The 16,649-nt window shown below is 43.3% G+C and overlaps 1 protein-coding gene across 1 annotated transcript in view; it reads left to right on the top strand.

The window, feature by feature from the left end:
* Positions 1 to 16,649, top strand: part of NID1 (nidogen 1) — a 94,834-nt gene that overhangs the window by 48,497 nt on the left and 29,688 nt on the right. The window contains exons 10-11 of the mRNA XM_028481407.2: positions 5,481 to 5,947; positions 7,531 to 7,653. Of these exons, the coding sequence (XP_028337208.1) occupies positions 5,481 to 5,947; positions 7,531 to 7,653 (590 nt within the window). The remainder of the gene's footprint in view (positions 1 to 5,480; positions 5,948 to 7,530; positions 7,654 to 16,649) is intronic.

Below are 16,649 nucleotides of genomic sequence, written 5' to 3'. Positions count from 1 at the left end.
GGAGCACAGGCTCCGGACGCGCAGGCTCAGCGGCCATGGCTCACGGGCCCAGCCGCTCCGCGGCATGTGGGATCTTCCCGGACCGGGGCACGAACCTGTGTCCCCTGCATCGGCAGGCGGACTCTCAACCACTGCGCCACCAGGGAAGCCCTAAATATTCTTTTAATAGCTATTTGAACAATTAGACATGTTTCTCCTTATAATTAGTGGCCTTGGGATTCACGTGGAGGGAACACCTTATAGGCATTTGTGTCATTACCTGCCTTAGATTGAATTCTACCTGATTTACATCTAAAACTCCATTCGGAGCCTTTCTATTTATGGATTTCCATTTTACAAGCCACAAGTACTAGCATAACTTCATAGCCTATCAAAGTTAGAAGCTAAGGCTATTAATTAGGCTAATTATGCTTTAGGTTGCTGATTTTGGTGATGATGGTGATTGGCCAACTCCAAAGAGCCAGATTGTTTAAATTTCCCCACTTTTTCCGACTGCTGCACTTTGACCTGTTGTTTCCAAGAATTTCAAGTTCAAAGATTCTTGGAGATTTCCAGGTCTGGAGGGCAGCATGCTAAAGGGGCCATCTGAACTCAACATTTCTTCCCAATTTAAAACAGATTCCTCTTTTACTGCATCAGTGAACCATCTCCTTGCCCTTTCCTTGCTGTTTACTAAACCCTAGCATGCTTTCTGTTTGCTCTGTCTTGAAACTCAGATGAGGCCGCCAAGGTCCCAGGGTGAGATGGTGTCTTGAGGGTGGAGAGAACAGGCCGTTCTCATATTTGAGTATGACCCAAACATCTGTGAACTGAGAGACAGCCAGTCCCCTTTGCACAGAGCTGAGATTTCAGCTCTGCTAAAGTTACTTCTATCTTTTTTTTTTTTCTCCATAGAGAACAACAATTTCTGTGAATTTGGCCTGACTTCCTTCTCTGCTTTTTGAGACGAAGGAGATTCAAAGGTCTATTTTTTGTGGCAACACTATTTACATTAGATTTCGGCTCAAGCTTTGGTGGTGGATCCTTTACCCCTTGGGTTGTGGCTTGGACAGTCCTGGGGCAGACGTGTGTGAGGCATCTTGTGTCCTCAGTTTCTGTCTCCAGCCATTCCTGGGATCCACCCTCAAGGAAGGGCTAGGGTGGGCTGCAAGACAGGTGGTGGGCAAACGTCTACTCCTAGGCATTTGATTTTGAGGAAGACAGCCTCTCTGGGCCTCAGTTCCTCACCTGTAAAATTAGACTGCATCATGGGCTTCCTATGTCCCGTGGAGCCCTTGGAGATGCCCCAGGATCTGCCAATGGGGATACAAGGACTATTTCGTTTTTCTGTATATCAATTTCTGAGTAAGATTTTGTTTGAATAATGGATTCCCCCCCTCAGAAGCAAGTGTGAAAACCACCTGAAGATCATTAAGTTCCACCAAGACCCGGCATCTAGGTTTCCTGATTCTCCCCTGCCTGTGGCCCCCTGTGCAATTCCATCTCACTTGGCTTTTTGCCTCTTTTAATTGGCTCCTTTGAGACTCACCTCATAGAGAGATGGCTCACTGGGTGAAACCAAGTCTGCCTGAATGCATTCACACAAAGATTCTGACTCATCACTGGATAATTTACTGGTCAGTTTCACTCTCCCGGAATTGCTTGTTAAAACGATGTCCTGGGTTGAAGCCCAGGCTGGGACGATGTCTGTCAGGTCAGAACAGGGAAGGGTGAGGAAAGAATCTGGATGGTTTAAGAGGCTGGCTCTGTGTCCTGAGAAATGTGAGGGGCTGGGCGCTCATTCAGGGTGTGTGGGTGGCCAGAGGTGACTGTCTTTCCATGAGGATGGGTATCCATTAGGGGAGGGGCTGCTTTGTGGATTTCCATCTTTGTCATTTTCTGCAGGCCTGTGACTTTCTCTTTTCCACTGGGTGCAAACTTTTAGTTAATTGGAATGTGCAAAGTATGCTGACACAAAGGAAAAGAGCCTCAGCTGGCCTGCAAATCACCTTTATGTGTAGATACAGTTGCCCCCTGTGATACGTGGCCTGTACGGAGCCTGGGCAGGTTGGGACCCCAAGTTGTACAGTGCACGGCACCATGCACCTGCCCATCGGTCAGGGGGGACAGGGCTGGGCTTAGGCTAAAGGCTCAGCCTGGCTCACCCAGCGTTCCTGTTCTCCCTCCCTCTCCTGTCATGTTGTTTGGAAAAATTATTGTGAATCATTCAACTTTGTGGTCTTTTTCTCAGAACTTAAAGTAACTAGAGGCTGTGAAACCACTCTCCTAAAGGCTCTTTATTCCCCGCCCTTTTCTCTCCTTGTAACACGTGGCTTCTTTCCCTCGTTTTGTCCTTCCTTCTTGGCATCACCTCCCTTCTCTGCGTTGTCTCATTTCCTGGCCCCAGACAGCCTTGCAGGTGTCTCTTGGGGACCAATGTCACATTGGGTGGCAGCATCTCAGGGCAGTTCCTCGGCTCTGCCCATGCCAGGTCACAGTTCAGGGTTCTCTTCAGAAATGCAGGAGCTAGAAAAGTAAAACCCCAACTGACCATGTAATTGTAATTAATTTTTTAAAATTAATTTTTATTGGCGTATAGTTGCTTTACAGTGTGTTAGTTTTTGCTGTACAGCAAAGTCAATCCGCTATACGTATACATATATCCCCTCTTTTTTGGATTTCCTTCCCATTTAGGTCACCGCAGAGCACTGAGTAGAATTCCCTGTGCTGTACTGTAGGTTTTCACTAGTTATCTATTTTATACATAGTAGTGTATACATGTCAATCCCAATCTCCCAATTCATCACACCACCACCTCCACCCCCCCACCACTTTCCCCGCTTGGTGTCCATACGTTTGTTCTCTACATCTGTGTCTCAATTTCTGCCCTGCAAACCAGTTCATCTGTACCATTTTTCTAGGTTCCACATATATGCGTTAATATACGTTATTTGTTTTTCTTTCTGACTTACTTCGCTCTGTATGACAGTCTCTAGATCCATCCACGTCTCTACAAATGACCTAATTTCATTCCTTTTTATGGCTGAGTAATATTCCATTGTATATATGTACCACATCTTCTTTGTCCATTCGTCTGTCAACGGGCATTTAGGTTGCTTCCATGACCTGGCTATTGTAAATAGTGTTGCAATGAACATTGGGGTGCATGTCTTTTTTTGAATTATCGTTTTCTCTGGGTATATGCCCAGTGGTGGGTTTGCTGGGTCATGTGGGAATTCTATTTTTAGTTTTTTAAGGAACCTCCATACTGTTTTTAAATCCCATTTTGAGCCTGATTTTCTGTCCTTTCCAAAACTTTCCCCTCCCTCCCACCCTGCACCCCCTGCTAGTCGACAGGCAGGGTGAGAATTGTAGGAAATTGCCAGCCTGTGGGGTTAGGAGCCTTTGAGGGAAGCACAGCTGGATGTGCTGGTGGCCCCTCTTGTGTAAATTAGTGAAAAGGTCTCCTTTGGGTTGTTGTATATTTTGCTTAAAAATATACACTGCCAAATGTAAAATAGATAGCTAGTGGGAAGCAGCTGCATAGCACAGGGAGATCAGCTCGGTGCTTTGTGTCCACCTAGAGGGGTGGGATAGGGAGGGTGGGAGGGAGACGCAAGAGGGAGGGGATATGGGGATACATGTATATGTATAGCTGATTCACTTTGTTATACAGCAGAAACTAACACACCATTGTAAAGCAATTATACTCCAATAAAGATATTTTAAAAAATAAAGAAAAAAGAAAAAGAAAAAAAGAAAAAAAAATGCTTTGTATACTTTGAAAATGAAAAAGGTAGAACTAAATTGTTTGGAGTTGTAAAGTTCTAAAGCTTCCTTCAGAAGAAAATTGCTCTGGCATGAAAAATGGTCTTACATAAAGGAAAACGTGATTTAAAAAATTAAATTATAAACTGCCTTTTTCTAGAAAGGGTTTGAGGATTATAGAAGCATAGGTGTGGGAATTCCCTGGCGGTCCAGTGGTTAGGACTGTGCACTTTCACTGCCGTGGGCCCGGGGTTCAATTCCTGGTCAGGGAACTGAGATCCTATAAACCAAGCAGCTTGGCCAAAAAAAAAAAAAAAAAAAAAATAGAAGCAAAGGTGAAGGTGATGGCAGGGCAGGGGACATTAGGACCTACCCATGTTGTAGCAGGGTCCTCCCCTGTTACCAAGGGTGGGACGCGATGAGGCTGGAGTAAACACAATGTGTAAAATGATCACTTACGCACTCTAATGACATGAATATTTGATGGAGGAGAAGTGAGGCTCCTTTCCTGGTTGTTCTGTCTGGGTATATTTCCCCTACCTTTTTTTGGTCCCAATTTTCCGAGAGTGTCCCTTTCACACTTTGCGAGCTGAAGGAATTGGGGGAAAGAGGACCCTGGAGAGAAGAAGAATGTTAGAAACGATGAAAAGTGAGAGAAAATAGGAGTGGTCCAAGGAAACAGTGTGTCCTTGGTTTGGTTCAGTGTAATCTGGGCTATTGTTTTCTAGAAAGAAATTTGGACCACTTGTAGCAATTGAAAATCCAGTAACCCTTTGGCCCACAGACTTGGTTCCATGGTCCCTGTCCCATGGGAGTTAGTTAACAGTCCAACTTCAGGAGTCTAAACTGCTGAGTCCACAGGCTGGGCCTCCATCCGCCAATACGGTACTTTGCTAACCTCTCATGGGCGCAGACCTTTGAAGAGGATCCTCTTCTTTACCTGTCCCCTGACAGTGCTTGGAGCTCTCTCTGCCGAAGCACTTGAGGTAGGATGAACAGGAATTAATCTTGGGAAGACTCATTGAGGATAAAGATGAGGAGTCCTCCTGTATCCAGGATAATCTAAACCCTGAGGGCCTCCTTGCAGGAAGCAAGTGTTCTGTTCTGACATTGCGGGAGCCAGGACTCTGACCTGGGCCTTAGGGCTTTAAGACCAGAAGTTAAAGTGCCTTACAAACCCCAGAGTATCTGAACCAGCTGTTGGAAATCACCCCCTAGACCTTAGTCCTTGACTTTCATCTTGAGGCAACAGCACAAGATGGGGTATGATTTTCTAGCCTCTATGTCACATTGCCTACTTCCTACGACCTCATTCTCTGAGTCTTGTCATCAGGACCCTTTAGAAAATAATAGTCCCATCTACTGGGCCTCCCCATGCTTGGCAAGCTGGAAGTCATTCCTATTCTACAAGGAAGAAATTGTGGCTCCGAGAAGTTATATGATTTACCCAAAGCCATATGGTGGACTCATGTACCTAGTAGAAACCCAGGGCTGCCCACCCCAGAGGCCCACAGTCATTCTATCCCCCCCCGTCTCACTTCCCTGGGAAAGTTTATCTCACCTTCCTTGGTGGGACGTGGGTGACTGGCATGCGTAGTGAATGTTCCACCCGCCTAGTGAGCCGAGGGCAAAGATACCGTGGAAGTCTCAGATCCTCAGCTCCAAAGGCTCCACCAACAGATGCCACGGGAAGCGTGTCTACCTGCAGATTCCACCTCCACATCCAGATGAAGGGAAAGTTGGGTTTCGGGGACCAGGTGTGGAGAGTGGCCTGAGACAGAGCCCTGGGGCGAAGCTGAGGTCAAGAGCCAGGCCGATCGACCCCCTGCAGTGCAGGCTGAGAAGACTTTTCAGAGGTGGGATCCAGGTGGGAGGAAACAGGAGGAGAGCCAGGGGTACCATCCAGCGGGGAGCAGGGATGAACCTGAAGAGATGTCTGGAGGTCTGGGGTCCAGACATAGTCCACCTCAGTGGACTACACTGCTTGGAAGGGCGCTGGGACTTCTCAGGGGACTCTTCCAAACATTGAGTGTCAACCTTTTGTCTGAAGCTGTCGTGGACCAGCGCCCCATCAACTACTGTGAGACTGGCCTTCATGACTGTGACATCTCTCAGCGGGCCCAGTGCATCTATTTGGGAGGCTCCTCCTACACCTGCTCCTGTCTGCCAGGCTTCTCTGGGGATGGCAGAGCCTGCCAAGGTACGTGGTTACTCTGACTTTCCTCCCTGTGTAACCTGAAAAAAATTCCCTGGGTGATACTTACCATATGCTAATTAGTGACTCAACTCTGAATTCAAGAGAATTCTTCTCGGGCTTCCCTGGTGGCACAGTGGTTAAGAATCCGCCTGCCAATGCAGGGGACACGGGTTCGAGCCCTGGTCCGGGAAGATCCCACATGCTGCAGAGCAACTACGTCCGTGCGCCACAACTACTGAGCCCGTGCGCCTAGAGCCCATACTCCACAACAAGAGAAGCCACCATGATGAGAAGCCCGCGCACTGCAACGAAGAGTAGCCCCCACTCGCCCCAACTAGAGAAAGCCTGTGCGCAGCAATGAGGACCCATTGCACCCAAAAATAAATAATAAAATAAAAATTATTTTTAAAAAAAGAGAGAATTCTTCTCTCAACTCTGTTGAGTAGATGGGCTGTATTTTGCATCTCTAGTAATTTGAATTATGTGTTTTCTTTGGGGGGCTGTTCTCATTGGGGAAGACACTTGTCCTCCCCTTACCATTTTGTTCCATGTCACTTGCTCGTTCAGGCAATAATTAAACACCTGCTGTCTGCTAGGGACTGAGGAGATTGTTTGTCTTTCATGAAAAGACGAACAATCCTTACACACATGGAGCTTAAAGTCCAGACTTTTATTTAATAAGATACATACAGTCATTCACCTGGCCTGCTCTAATCTTGTGTTCCAAAAAAAGTGAAGTCCCCTTTTTTAATAAATGACTTCAGATGCAGAGAATAAATGGTTCCACAAAATTCTCTCAGACCTCAGATCAGTCCATTGTTGACAGCCAGGGTGCTCTTAAAGATAATTTTAAGTGAAATAACTGAACACCCTTCCCCCGGTGCCCTGGTTTGCAAACTTACTTAACGTTGTACCGTGGAGTATTTCTGGAAAGTCCAAGCTTCTCTAAGAGATTATAATTTCTGAAATACTTTGTCTTTTGTTACTGAACATGTGAATTTTCTCTGGTCTTTGAGATTCTTCTGTCAAGCAGTTAATCATCTGTCTCCAAACTCAGACATTTTTGAAGCTCTCGTTTATAATGAGAAGGAAATAATGAAAAAAACCTCTCGTTTTTCCTTTTGCATGCTTGATTTTTCATGAAAACATCAAAGTGAAACACATTTGTAAATACACTAGATAGAAATTGAGGAGTTAGTGTTTTGGTAAGTAATGTTTGGTGAGTCCTTGTTTTTTTTTTTTTTTTTTTTTTTTTGCGGTACGCGGGCCTCTCACTGCTGTGGCCTCTCCCGTTGCGGAGCACAGGCTCCGGACGCGCAGGCTCAGCGGCCGTGGCTCACGGGCCCAGCCGCTCCGCGGCATGTGGGATCCTCCCGGACCGGGGCACGAACCCGTGTCCCCTGCATCGGCAGGCGGACTCTCAACCACTGCGCCACCAGGGAAGCCTGGTTTGGTGAGTTCTTAAATCACTGTTCCCAGATCAGAAACTGAGTTCCCAGAAGTTGAGGAAGTGGCTTACATTATTGTGTAAACTAGGAATTCCAGAAGAAATCTCACTATCCCTGGGCTTGGTGGCTGTCTTGCAGATGTGGATGAATGCCAGCTAAGCCGATGTCACCCTGATGCCATCTGCTACAACACTCCAGGGTCCTTCACATGCCAGTGCAAACCTGGTTACCAGGGAGACGGCTTCCGTTGCATGCCTGGAGGTAAGGTGTCGGGGATGTTTGGAGTTGGTGGGTCATTGCCCTGTCCATGAGTACTGAGTACATGGCCCTGGGAGAGAAGGCGAGGTGGGGACGTGGGAAGCTCCGTGGAGAGTTGAGGTGGGCGATCAGAGCACAGCTGCGGTGTTGAGCATGTGGGTTGCACACTGCACACCTCCGGGGGTCCCACACCTGGACCAGAACTGTGCTGGCAGCCTGGAGGCTGGTCATCCCTGTGACTTGAGCAATACAGGGTAAGAAGTGATCTGTATTAGGGTTCTGCAGAGAAACAGAACTAATGGATGTGTGTGTGTGTGTGTGTGTGTGTGTGTGTGTGTGTATGTGTATATATATATATATATAGAGAGAGAGAGAGAGAGAGAGAGAGAGAGAAATATATTTATTTATATATAAAGAGATTTATCAGAAGGAATTGTCCCACACAACTATAGACGTTGGCAAGTCCCAAGGGTTGTAATCGGCAAGCTGGAGACCCAGGAATAGCCAGTGTCTGAATCCAAAGGCAGGAAAAAGCTCATGTTCCATTCATTGGTCATCAGGAAGGGAGAATTCCTTCTTACTCGGGGAAGGGTCCACCTTTGTGTTCAATTCTGGCCCTCCACTGATTGGATGAGGCCCACCCACCTAAGGGAAGGCCATCTGCTTTACTCAGTCTACAGAGTGAAAGGTTAATCTCAGCCAGAAACACCCTCAGAGAAACACCCAGAAGAATGTTTGACCAAATACCTGGGCACCCTGTGGCCCAGTCAAGTTGACACCTAAAATTAACCATCACAGATTCCTAAGGGTCACGGGGAATGGCGCTGGGGTGGGGTGGGGGAGGTGAAGGGCCACCAGTTGTGGGAAGAGGCGGGCTGAGGGCTCTGCAGAATGGGGCGCGCGCCACCTGTTGCTCCTGGACCGTGCAGCTTCTAAAGTTGAGACTTCTGTGGTGTCTCCTTAGATCATGAGGATAATGATAGCCCTAGTTCTGTACCTGGAATGATCCTGGAACTTAAGGAGGCACTCAACAAATGCTGTTGAATGAATACGTATAATTAGCTGCCATTAGCATGAAGCCTACTGTGTGCTGGGTGCTTTACCTACACTATTTCATGTAATGTTCATAATCATCTCTTTAAAGTAAGTACTATTACTATTTCCATCTACATAGAGGATGCTAAAACGCAGAGATAAAAGCACAATCAAGGTCCCAGGGGTAGTAAGTACTAGAACTAAGTCTCAAACCCAGGTCTGCCCGATGGACTCCAACTTGAATTCAGTTCCCGAAACCACATGGTATCCTGTCATGAGATGAAGGATGTATCTGATGCCTCCGACTGCAGTTAGCCAGTTGAGTTGTTACTTATTTTAATTGCTGCTGCTGTTGTTGGCCAAATAGATTTATGCCACTGTCAATGTTTCAATAAGAGATACATGGAAATTTCCATTTCATCACTTTTTTGAGCAATTACAAGCTATTTCAATGTCTGCCTCCCTTCACTAGCCTTGAGTGCCTTGAGCATAGGGTGCCTGTGCATTTTATTTTCATGTCCCCAGTATCCTGTGGAGTACGTGGCCTATGTTGGGGTTCATAGCTCTTTATAGTTGTTGAGGAAATAAATGAATGCACCTCTCCTACCGGCAGTGTATAATAGTATTGATAATTATTTATTTGCACTCTCAACAGGACTGGGTGTGACCAGTTTTTAGGATAATTGACCATCTAAAAGGAGAAGAATATCAGATTAAAGTTTAAATTTCAATATACAGTACTACATATTGCTGGTCTAAATTGTTTTCTTCTGCTTAGGACAGGACTCAACAAACTATGACTTGCAGGTCAAATCTGGTCCACTGCCTGTTTTTGTAAATAAGGTTTTATTGGAACACTCCTACTCTAGTTTATGAATAGCCTATGGCTGCTTTCATTCTGCAAAGACAGAGGTTAGTAGTTGTGGTAGAGACTGTAAAGCCTGAAATATTTACTACCTGGCCCTTGACAGAAGAAGTTTGATGATTCCCAGCCTAGTTGAACCCAGGCAGGATCAACCTTTTGTTCCTGAATTTATGGGTAAAAGACATGGCTCTCCCCACAGATTCTGATAGGCAGGTTACATAGAGAAAAGTTCATGATCATTTGAGTTAAGACATTCCAGCAGCTATTAAAAATGACTAAGGCATTATCTCCTTAGGCTTCCTTCACATCTCCAGTTCAAAAGGAAGCAGATGTTTCATTTTTTATTTTTGTTCTTTTAACCCGACTCCCGGCCCTGTTTTCGAGGCTCTAGTGACTAAACAGAAACAAATCCAGACCTATAGTCTGGGATACAAAAATGAGACAAGGATAAAACCAATCAGAGTTCTTTGCTAGGATTATTTAGGTATTTAATCCTGTTTTCTTAAGAAATTCAACATCTATTTATATGCTTGAGAGAGAATGTACACTAGAAATATATGTGTCCATCGAGTATTGTTCATAACAGAAAAAAAAATCTGAGTGACTACCAACAGGAGGAATGGACAAATGAGTCTGGGTACAATTCATACCATGAAATAATATACAGGAGTTAAAATGAGTGAACTAGAGGGAATTGCCTAGCGGTCCATGGTTAGGACTCCACACTTTCACTGCCAAGGGCCCTGGTTCAATCCCTGGTTGGGGAACTGAGATTCCCCGAGCCACGAGGTGCAGCAAATAAATATATGAATGAATGAACACATTAAATAATAAGTAAGTAAATAAATAAATAAATCGGAGTGAACTAGAGTTAATCGATAAATCTTCACAGCATGTTGGGCAAAAAAAAGTCATAAAAGACACTCACTTTCTGAGATGGCTCACACTCTGTCTATGGAGTGTGTCTCTCTCTCAGTAAATTTACTTCTTACGTATTAAAAAAAATAGTCATAAAAGGATATATGCAGTATGATCCCATTTATATGAAATATAAGCCTGTATGAAAAGAAACCTGCATATGTATAAACATATACAATAAAACTATAAAATGCATGCATGGGAATGAGAAACAAAAACTTCAGGATAAAGGTTACTTCTATGGTAGGAGAGGGAGTTGGGGTTGGGAAGGGCTGCATTTGTATTTCTAATGTTTTTTATTTTCCCAGCTGCAATATGAACACTGAGGTTTTCATCATATTTTTCTAAATTTTGTGTGACTAACTAGTTAGTGAAATATTAATGAAAAATTAAATATAGTGTTATCTGGACTCCTATTACCAAACATAATGAAGTGATTGAGCATTTTGGGGTACCTACTCTATACAGAGGGGCTAGTTTAAAAAAATTAAAAACTAAACTAGCTTTAGGGGTGAGTCAGTTAAGGTCATGGCTACTGCAGTGTCAGCCAATGATAAGCAAAACAAAAAAAATGATGATTTGTTCTCCACTGTCCTTCTGCACTCTTTGCCCAAAATACATGTGTGGATTGTGAAATCAGCTCAGTGGGGTGCTATTACCATTTTCTTTTAAATGGAATGGAACTAAAAAGAAAACAATAATCAAGAAGACAGAGTATGCTGAGTATATGCAGTAGGAATAAGTATTGTTTCATGAAATAATAGCTGTGGATGCTTGTCTAGTGCATGGCTGAGTGTGTGCATGTGTGTGTATGTGTAAGCATGCGTGTGTGTCCTGAACTGCAGAGTGGAAAGCATTTCTATGGGTTGTGGTCAGGAAGTTTCAAAGCTGCCATGTTAGTTATCTGTTTCTGTGTAACAAATTGTCCCCCAAAGTTAGCAGCTTAAAGCAGTAAATGTATATTATCTCACAGTTTCTGTGGGGCAGGGATTCAGGAGCTTAGCTGGGTGGTCTGGGTTCCAGGTCTCTCAAGAGGTTGTTGTCAAGACCTTAGCCGGGCTACCATCTTCTCTGAGATTCATCTGGGGCTGAAGGATCCCTGTGGTGGTTGGCAGGCCTTATGGGCTGCTGGACGGAGGACCTCAGTTCCTCATAGCATGGGTCTCCCCACGGAGCTGCCTAAGTGTCTTCAAGACCTGGCAGCTGGCTCCCTCCAGAGCAAAGCAAGGAAGGGGAGTGTGCCCAAGATGGAAGCCACAGTCTTTTCAAAAAAATTTTTTTTAAGATTTTTTTCTTTTTCTTTTTTTTTTTTTTTTTTTTGTGGTATGCAGGCCTCCCTCTGCTGCGGCCTCTCCCGTTGCGGAGCACAGGCTCCGGACGCGCAGGCTTAGCGGCCATGGCTCACGGGCCCAGCCGCTCCGCGGCATGCGGGATCCCCCCAGACCGGGGCGCGAACCCGGCTCCCCTGCATCGGCAGGCGGACGCGCAACCACTGTGCCACCAGGGAAGCCCCTGTTTTTTGCATTTTTTAATTGAAGTATAGTTAATTTACAATGTTGTGTTAGTTTCAAGTGTAGAGCAAAGTGATTCAGTTATATATATGTATATGTATATATATATTCTTTTTCAGATTCTTTCCTATTACAGGTTATTACAAGATACTGAATATAGTTCCCTGTGCTATACAGTAGGTCCTTATTGTTTCTCTGTTTTATATATAGTGGTGTGTGTCTGTTAATCCCAAACTCCTAATTTATTCCTCCCCCAGCCCTTTCCCCTTTGGTAACCATAAATTTGTTTTCTATGTCTGTGAGTCTGTTTTGTACATAAGTTCATTTGTATCATTTTTTTTTAGATTCCACATATAAGTGATATACGTTTGTCTTTCTCTCACTTATTTCACTTAGTATGATAATCTCTGGGTCCATCCATGTTGCCACAGATGGCATGATTTCATTCTTTTTTTACGGAAGCCACAGTCTTTTGTAACCTAACCGTGGAAATGACAATGCTGTCACTTCTGCTGATACTATTAGTCACAGGCCAACCCTCCTACAGTGTGAAAGGGAGCTACCTAAGTGTGGGAATATGAGGAGGTGACAGGTCTGGGGGAATGGAACTGGGTAGAGGTTTGGAATATAGGAGAGCTTATTAGAGGATGAAAGAGGAGTGTGAAGAATCCTGGGCTAGAGATGTAAAGCCCGAATTTTTAAGGACAAGTACCAAACCTGGGGATACTTGATCACTTTTCTTTACCCTTGGCACCAGGCACGCTTACCAGCTTACTGCTTCCAGATCCACAGCCAACTATAGATAGAAAGGTAATTGAAGAGTTCAGAAAATAGGGCTGCATGGAAAGAGGAAAACATTTAGGATAAGACAGTGTAAAGGGAGGAAAACTGAGGAACAATTTAACACGTACTTTTTGTTTGCTGTGTGTCTGTTGTTTGTGTTACAGTTTGCACTTTGTTTCAAACAAACCCGCTGTTAGAAAACTTGAATTTCCCACTGAGAGCTGGAAAGGGCTCCAGAAATTCTGTAATTCATCTCCTTTATTTTGTAAATAAGGAACATGAGGCCCGAATAATTTCTTAGTTTACAAAAAGGTTTCTTGAACTCTTTATAGAAAAGAATTTTCTAAAGCAACTTTTCTCAAAATTGAGTAAGACCCTTTTTGAAAGAAAAACATTTTTAAGATCTCCAGGGTTGGCTTAGATTATTATGGAGAAATCTAGGTATCAACTTCTTTTATAACTATAAAAGCAAAACCCATTTACAAATTAAATACCAACCAAGTGTCAAATCATAAATTTCCAATCAACATTAATTTAATGTGCCAGATTATTGTTTGTCTGAGATGAAATTGCCATTCCTGCGGTAGCCTCCCCCATCCTGGATGGTTATTCTTTCCATCTCTACTGGATAATTCCAGTCAGCCTGCAGAGAAGCCATTTCTCATGTAAAAGACACAAATGAGGACTTCCCTTGAGCCTCCACCCCTCCCCAACTGCCGTCCCATTCCTCCTCCCTTTTATAGTGTTTAATTCCTCATGAGGGTTGTCTGGAGTTCTCCCTCCGCTTCCTCTTCTCCCATTTTCTCTCCTTTTTTCTACCATTTTATTGTAAGATAAAACACAGATACAGAAAGTCGTATAGAACAGATGGATAGCTCAAGGATGGATAGCTAAGGTGAACCCCCCTGTAACTACCACTCAGGTCGAGAAGTAGAACTTTACCAGCAGCCCCAGAAGCTGCTGCAGGTGCTCTGTTCCAGTCATTGCCTTCTCCTTCTCTCCAAAAGTAACCACCAACATCACCTTCACAGAAATCACTTCCTTGCATTTCTTGTTTCATCATACGTGTACATTCCTAGACACTATAGATTTAGAGTTGCTCGTTTTTCTATCTCTAGTCCCCTCTGCCATCCCTTTCTTGTCCTTGAAGTTTATCTATTGAAGAACCCAAGACTTTTGAGCTGTAGTTTTCCCACAGTCTGGGGCAGTTCAACACGCTCCTCTGTGCTCCATATCGTCTGCAAACTGGCAGCCGAGTCCAGAGGCTTGATCACACTTGGGTTCGGTCCTTTCGGCAAGACAAGTGGTGGTCTTACCTTACATCAGAAGCGCATAAAGTCTGCTTGTCTCACTCCAGGTGATGTTAGGAGCCATTAATGATTATGTCCTAGATCCATTAATTTCCAGGGAGTGGCAAATGGTGAGATGTTCATTCTCTCATTTCTTTCTCCTTTATTGGAATTGATGCTCATGGCTTAGGTCCATTAATGTTTAGTGGGTAACAAAATGGCAATAGTCTAATTCTATCATCATGGTGGGTTTTTTTTTTTTTTCATTTATTAGTTGGAATACTTATAAAGAAATGCTTCCCCTCATCTACTCTTTGGATGTCCAGTGGTACATTTCATAAAGAAAAGGCAGGATAAATGCTTGGATCTTTCCCTTTTTTTTCCTTCCTGGTTGACAAGATAACAGATTGAGTCCTTATTAGCCGCTGAAGTTTGCTAATTAATTGTTAGTTTTTTAATAGCATTATAGACTCATGGGTGTCAATTGGTTGTAATCATTATTCTCACTGTGGTTCAGAGTCCCATCTTTGGCCCATGGGAACCTCTTCAAGTGGCCTCTGGTCCTTTTGACATGATCCTAGTTTAGTCAACCCTCCGTATCCATGGGGATCTGGTTCCAGAACCCCCGAGGATAGTAAAATCCACGGACGCTCAAATCTCTTGTATAAAATGGTGTAGTATTTTCATATAAGCTATCCACATCCTCCCCGATACTTTAAATCATCTCTAGATTACTTACAATACCTAATACAATGTAAATGGTATGTAAATAATTATAAATACAATGTAAATGGTTTGTAAAAATAATGTAAATGCTATGTAAATAGTTGTAAATACAATGAAAATGCTATGTAAATTGTGTGGCAAATTCAAATTTTGCTTTTTGGAACTTTCTGGGATTTTTTTTTCTAATATATTCTATCTTTAGTTGGTTGAATCTGAGGATGTGGAACCTTGCAGATACAGAGGGTCCACTGTGGTCTTTAATACCTTCCTTGCTTTCTGAACTAGAACCAGCCTTTTTTCCATGAAGCTCTGGTTTCTTTTAGTGGGAAATAGCATTGCAGGACCACAATCTAAGTAGTAGAAATGTTCAGACAGAGCTAGGAATTCATGAGTCCGTGTTGATAGTTCCAATTCAGATACATGACCACAGGGTTTTTCCTTTACCCTGTCTAGATTATATCCATATCTCCTTTCTTCCCCACTGAGAATCCTGGTTCTCAAGGGCACGGTGGATGTAAGAATTAGAATAGACCATGAGTCTGTATTTACTTTATTCCACATTATACACATAACAGGCTGAGAACTCAAATACTACATACCACCAATACAATTTCTCAGAACAATTAAAATTTTTTGCACGTGCCCCCCTATTTATATAGTTATATTTACATTACCTGGGCATGTACATGTAACCAACACCTACTATATTCTCTCACTTTGTTTGTTTGTTTGTTTTTGTTTTTTGGCTGTGCTCTGCAGCATGTGGGTTCTTAGTTAACCGACCAGGGATCAAACCCACACCCCCTGCAGTGGAAGCATGGAGTCTTAACCACTGGACCGACAGGGAAGTCCCTATGTTCTCTCACTTTGAACCCTCATTTGGTCTTAGTTCAGCAAGTCACTATTTATTGCTTGTTACCAGTCCTTATGTCAATGCCTCTCTAGTTATTTGGTTGTCAGAAGCTTGTTCTCTAGTAAATTTTTCAGGAAGGGCTCATGAAAACAGTATTCCTTTGTTCATTTTCTTTCCTTGACTATCTCAAATATTCCTCTGACATAAAGCATGGCTGTCCAAAGGGCAAATGATAATTGGAAGATAATTTTCCCCTTTTTACCTGGATGCCCAAAGGATTTTTTTCTTTCTCTTCCATAGTTCCCTTCAAAAGTTCAAGAGTTTTACTAGAATATGACTTGGTGTTGGTTTTTCTGGGTCTTAGTTTCACGGTGTGCTTTTTCAATTTGTCATTTCACATCTTTTAATTTCAGAAAAGTTTTCTGGAATTTTAGTTTTAGTATTCTCTTTCCTTGCTTTGGGTTCTTTTTTAGGGACTTCCATTTTGCATATTGAATCTTCTTTGCCTATCTCCAGTATTTGCCCGAATCTCCTAAATTTGTTTGATATCCTTTCTTTTTTTCTTTAAACATCTTCCTCACTTCCACCTTCTGTTTCTCTTAAGACATACTCTGTTACGTTTATTCACTTTGTATTCCATCTAGTTGAGTCTTCATTTCTGAAATGATTCTTTTTTAAAAGTTCTACTTCTTCCTGAATTCTGTTGCCTCATTTTTGAGTTTTTCAAATGCTGATTCATTTTGTTCTTTCCTGTTTTTTTATCATTTTCTACTGTCTTTTTGCTTAAGTTGAAATATTGGGCTGGCCAAAGATTCGTTTGGGTTTTTTCATAATATCTTATGGAAAAACCCTAACGAACTTTTTGGCCAACCCAGCAGACAATTACAGTTTTGATCCGTTAGCACATCTTTTTGGCAAGCTTTCACTATCTGTAGGGTTGTTGTTGTAGTACTGACTATCCTTTTTTTTTTTTTTTTTTTTTTTTTTGGGGTCCGGGGCCCTCTGCCCTTTGGGCCCTC

Source organism: Physeter macrocephalus, chromosome 20 (genome assembly GCF_002837175.3).
Source record: "Physeter macrocephalus isolate SW-GA chromosome 20, ASM283717v5, whole genome shotgun sequence".
NCBI lineage: Eukaryota > Metazoa > Chordata > Mammalia > Artiodactyla > Physeteridae > Physeter > Physeter macrocephalus.
The sequence above is the reverse complement of the archived record's forward strand: the minus strand, read 5'-3'. Positions and strand labels throughout refer to the sequence as shown.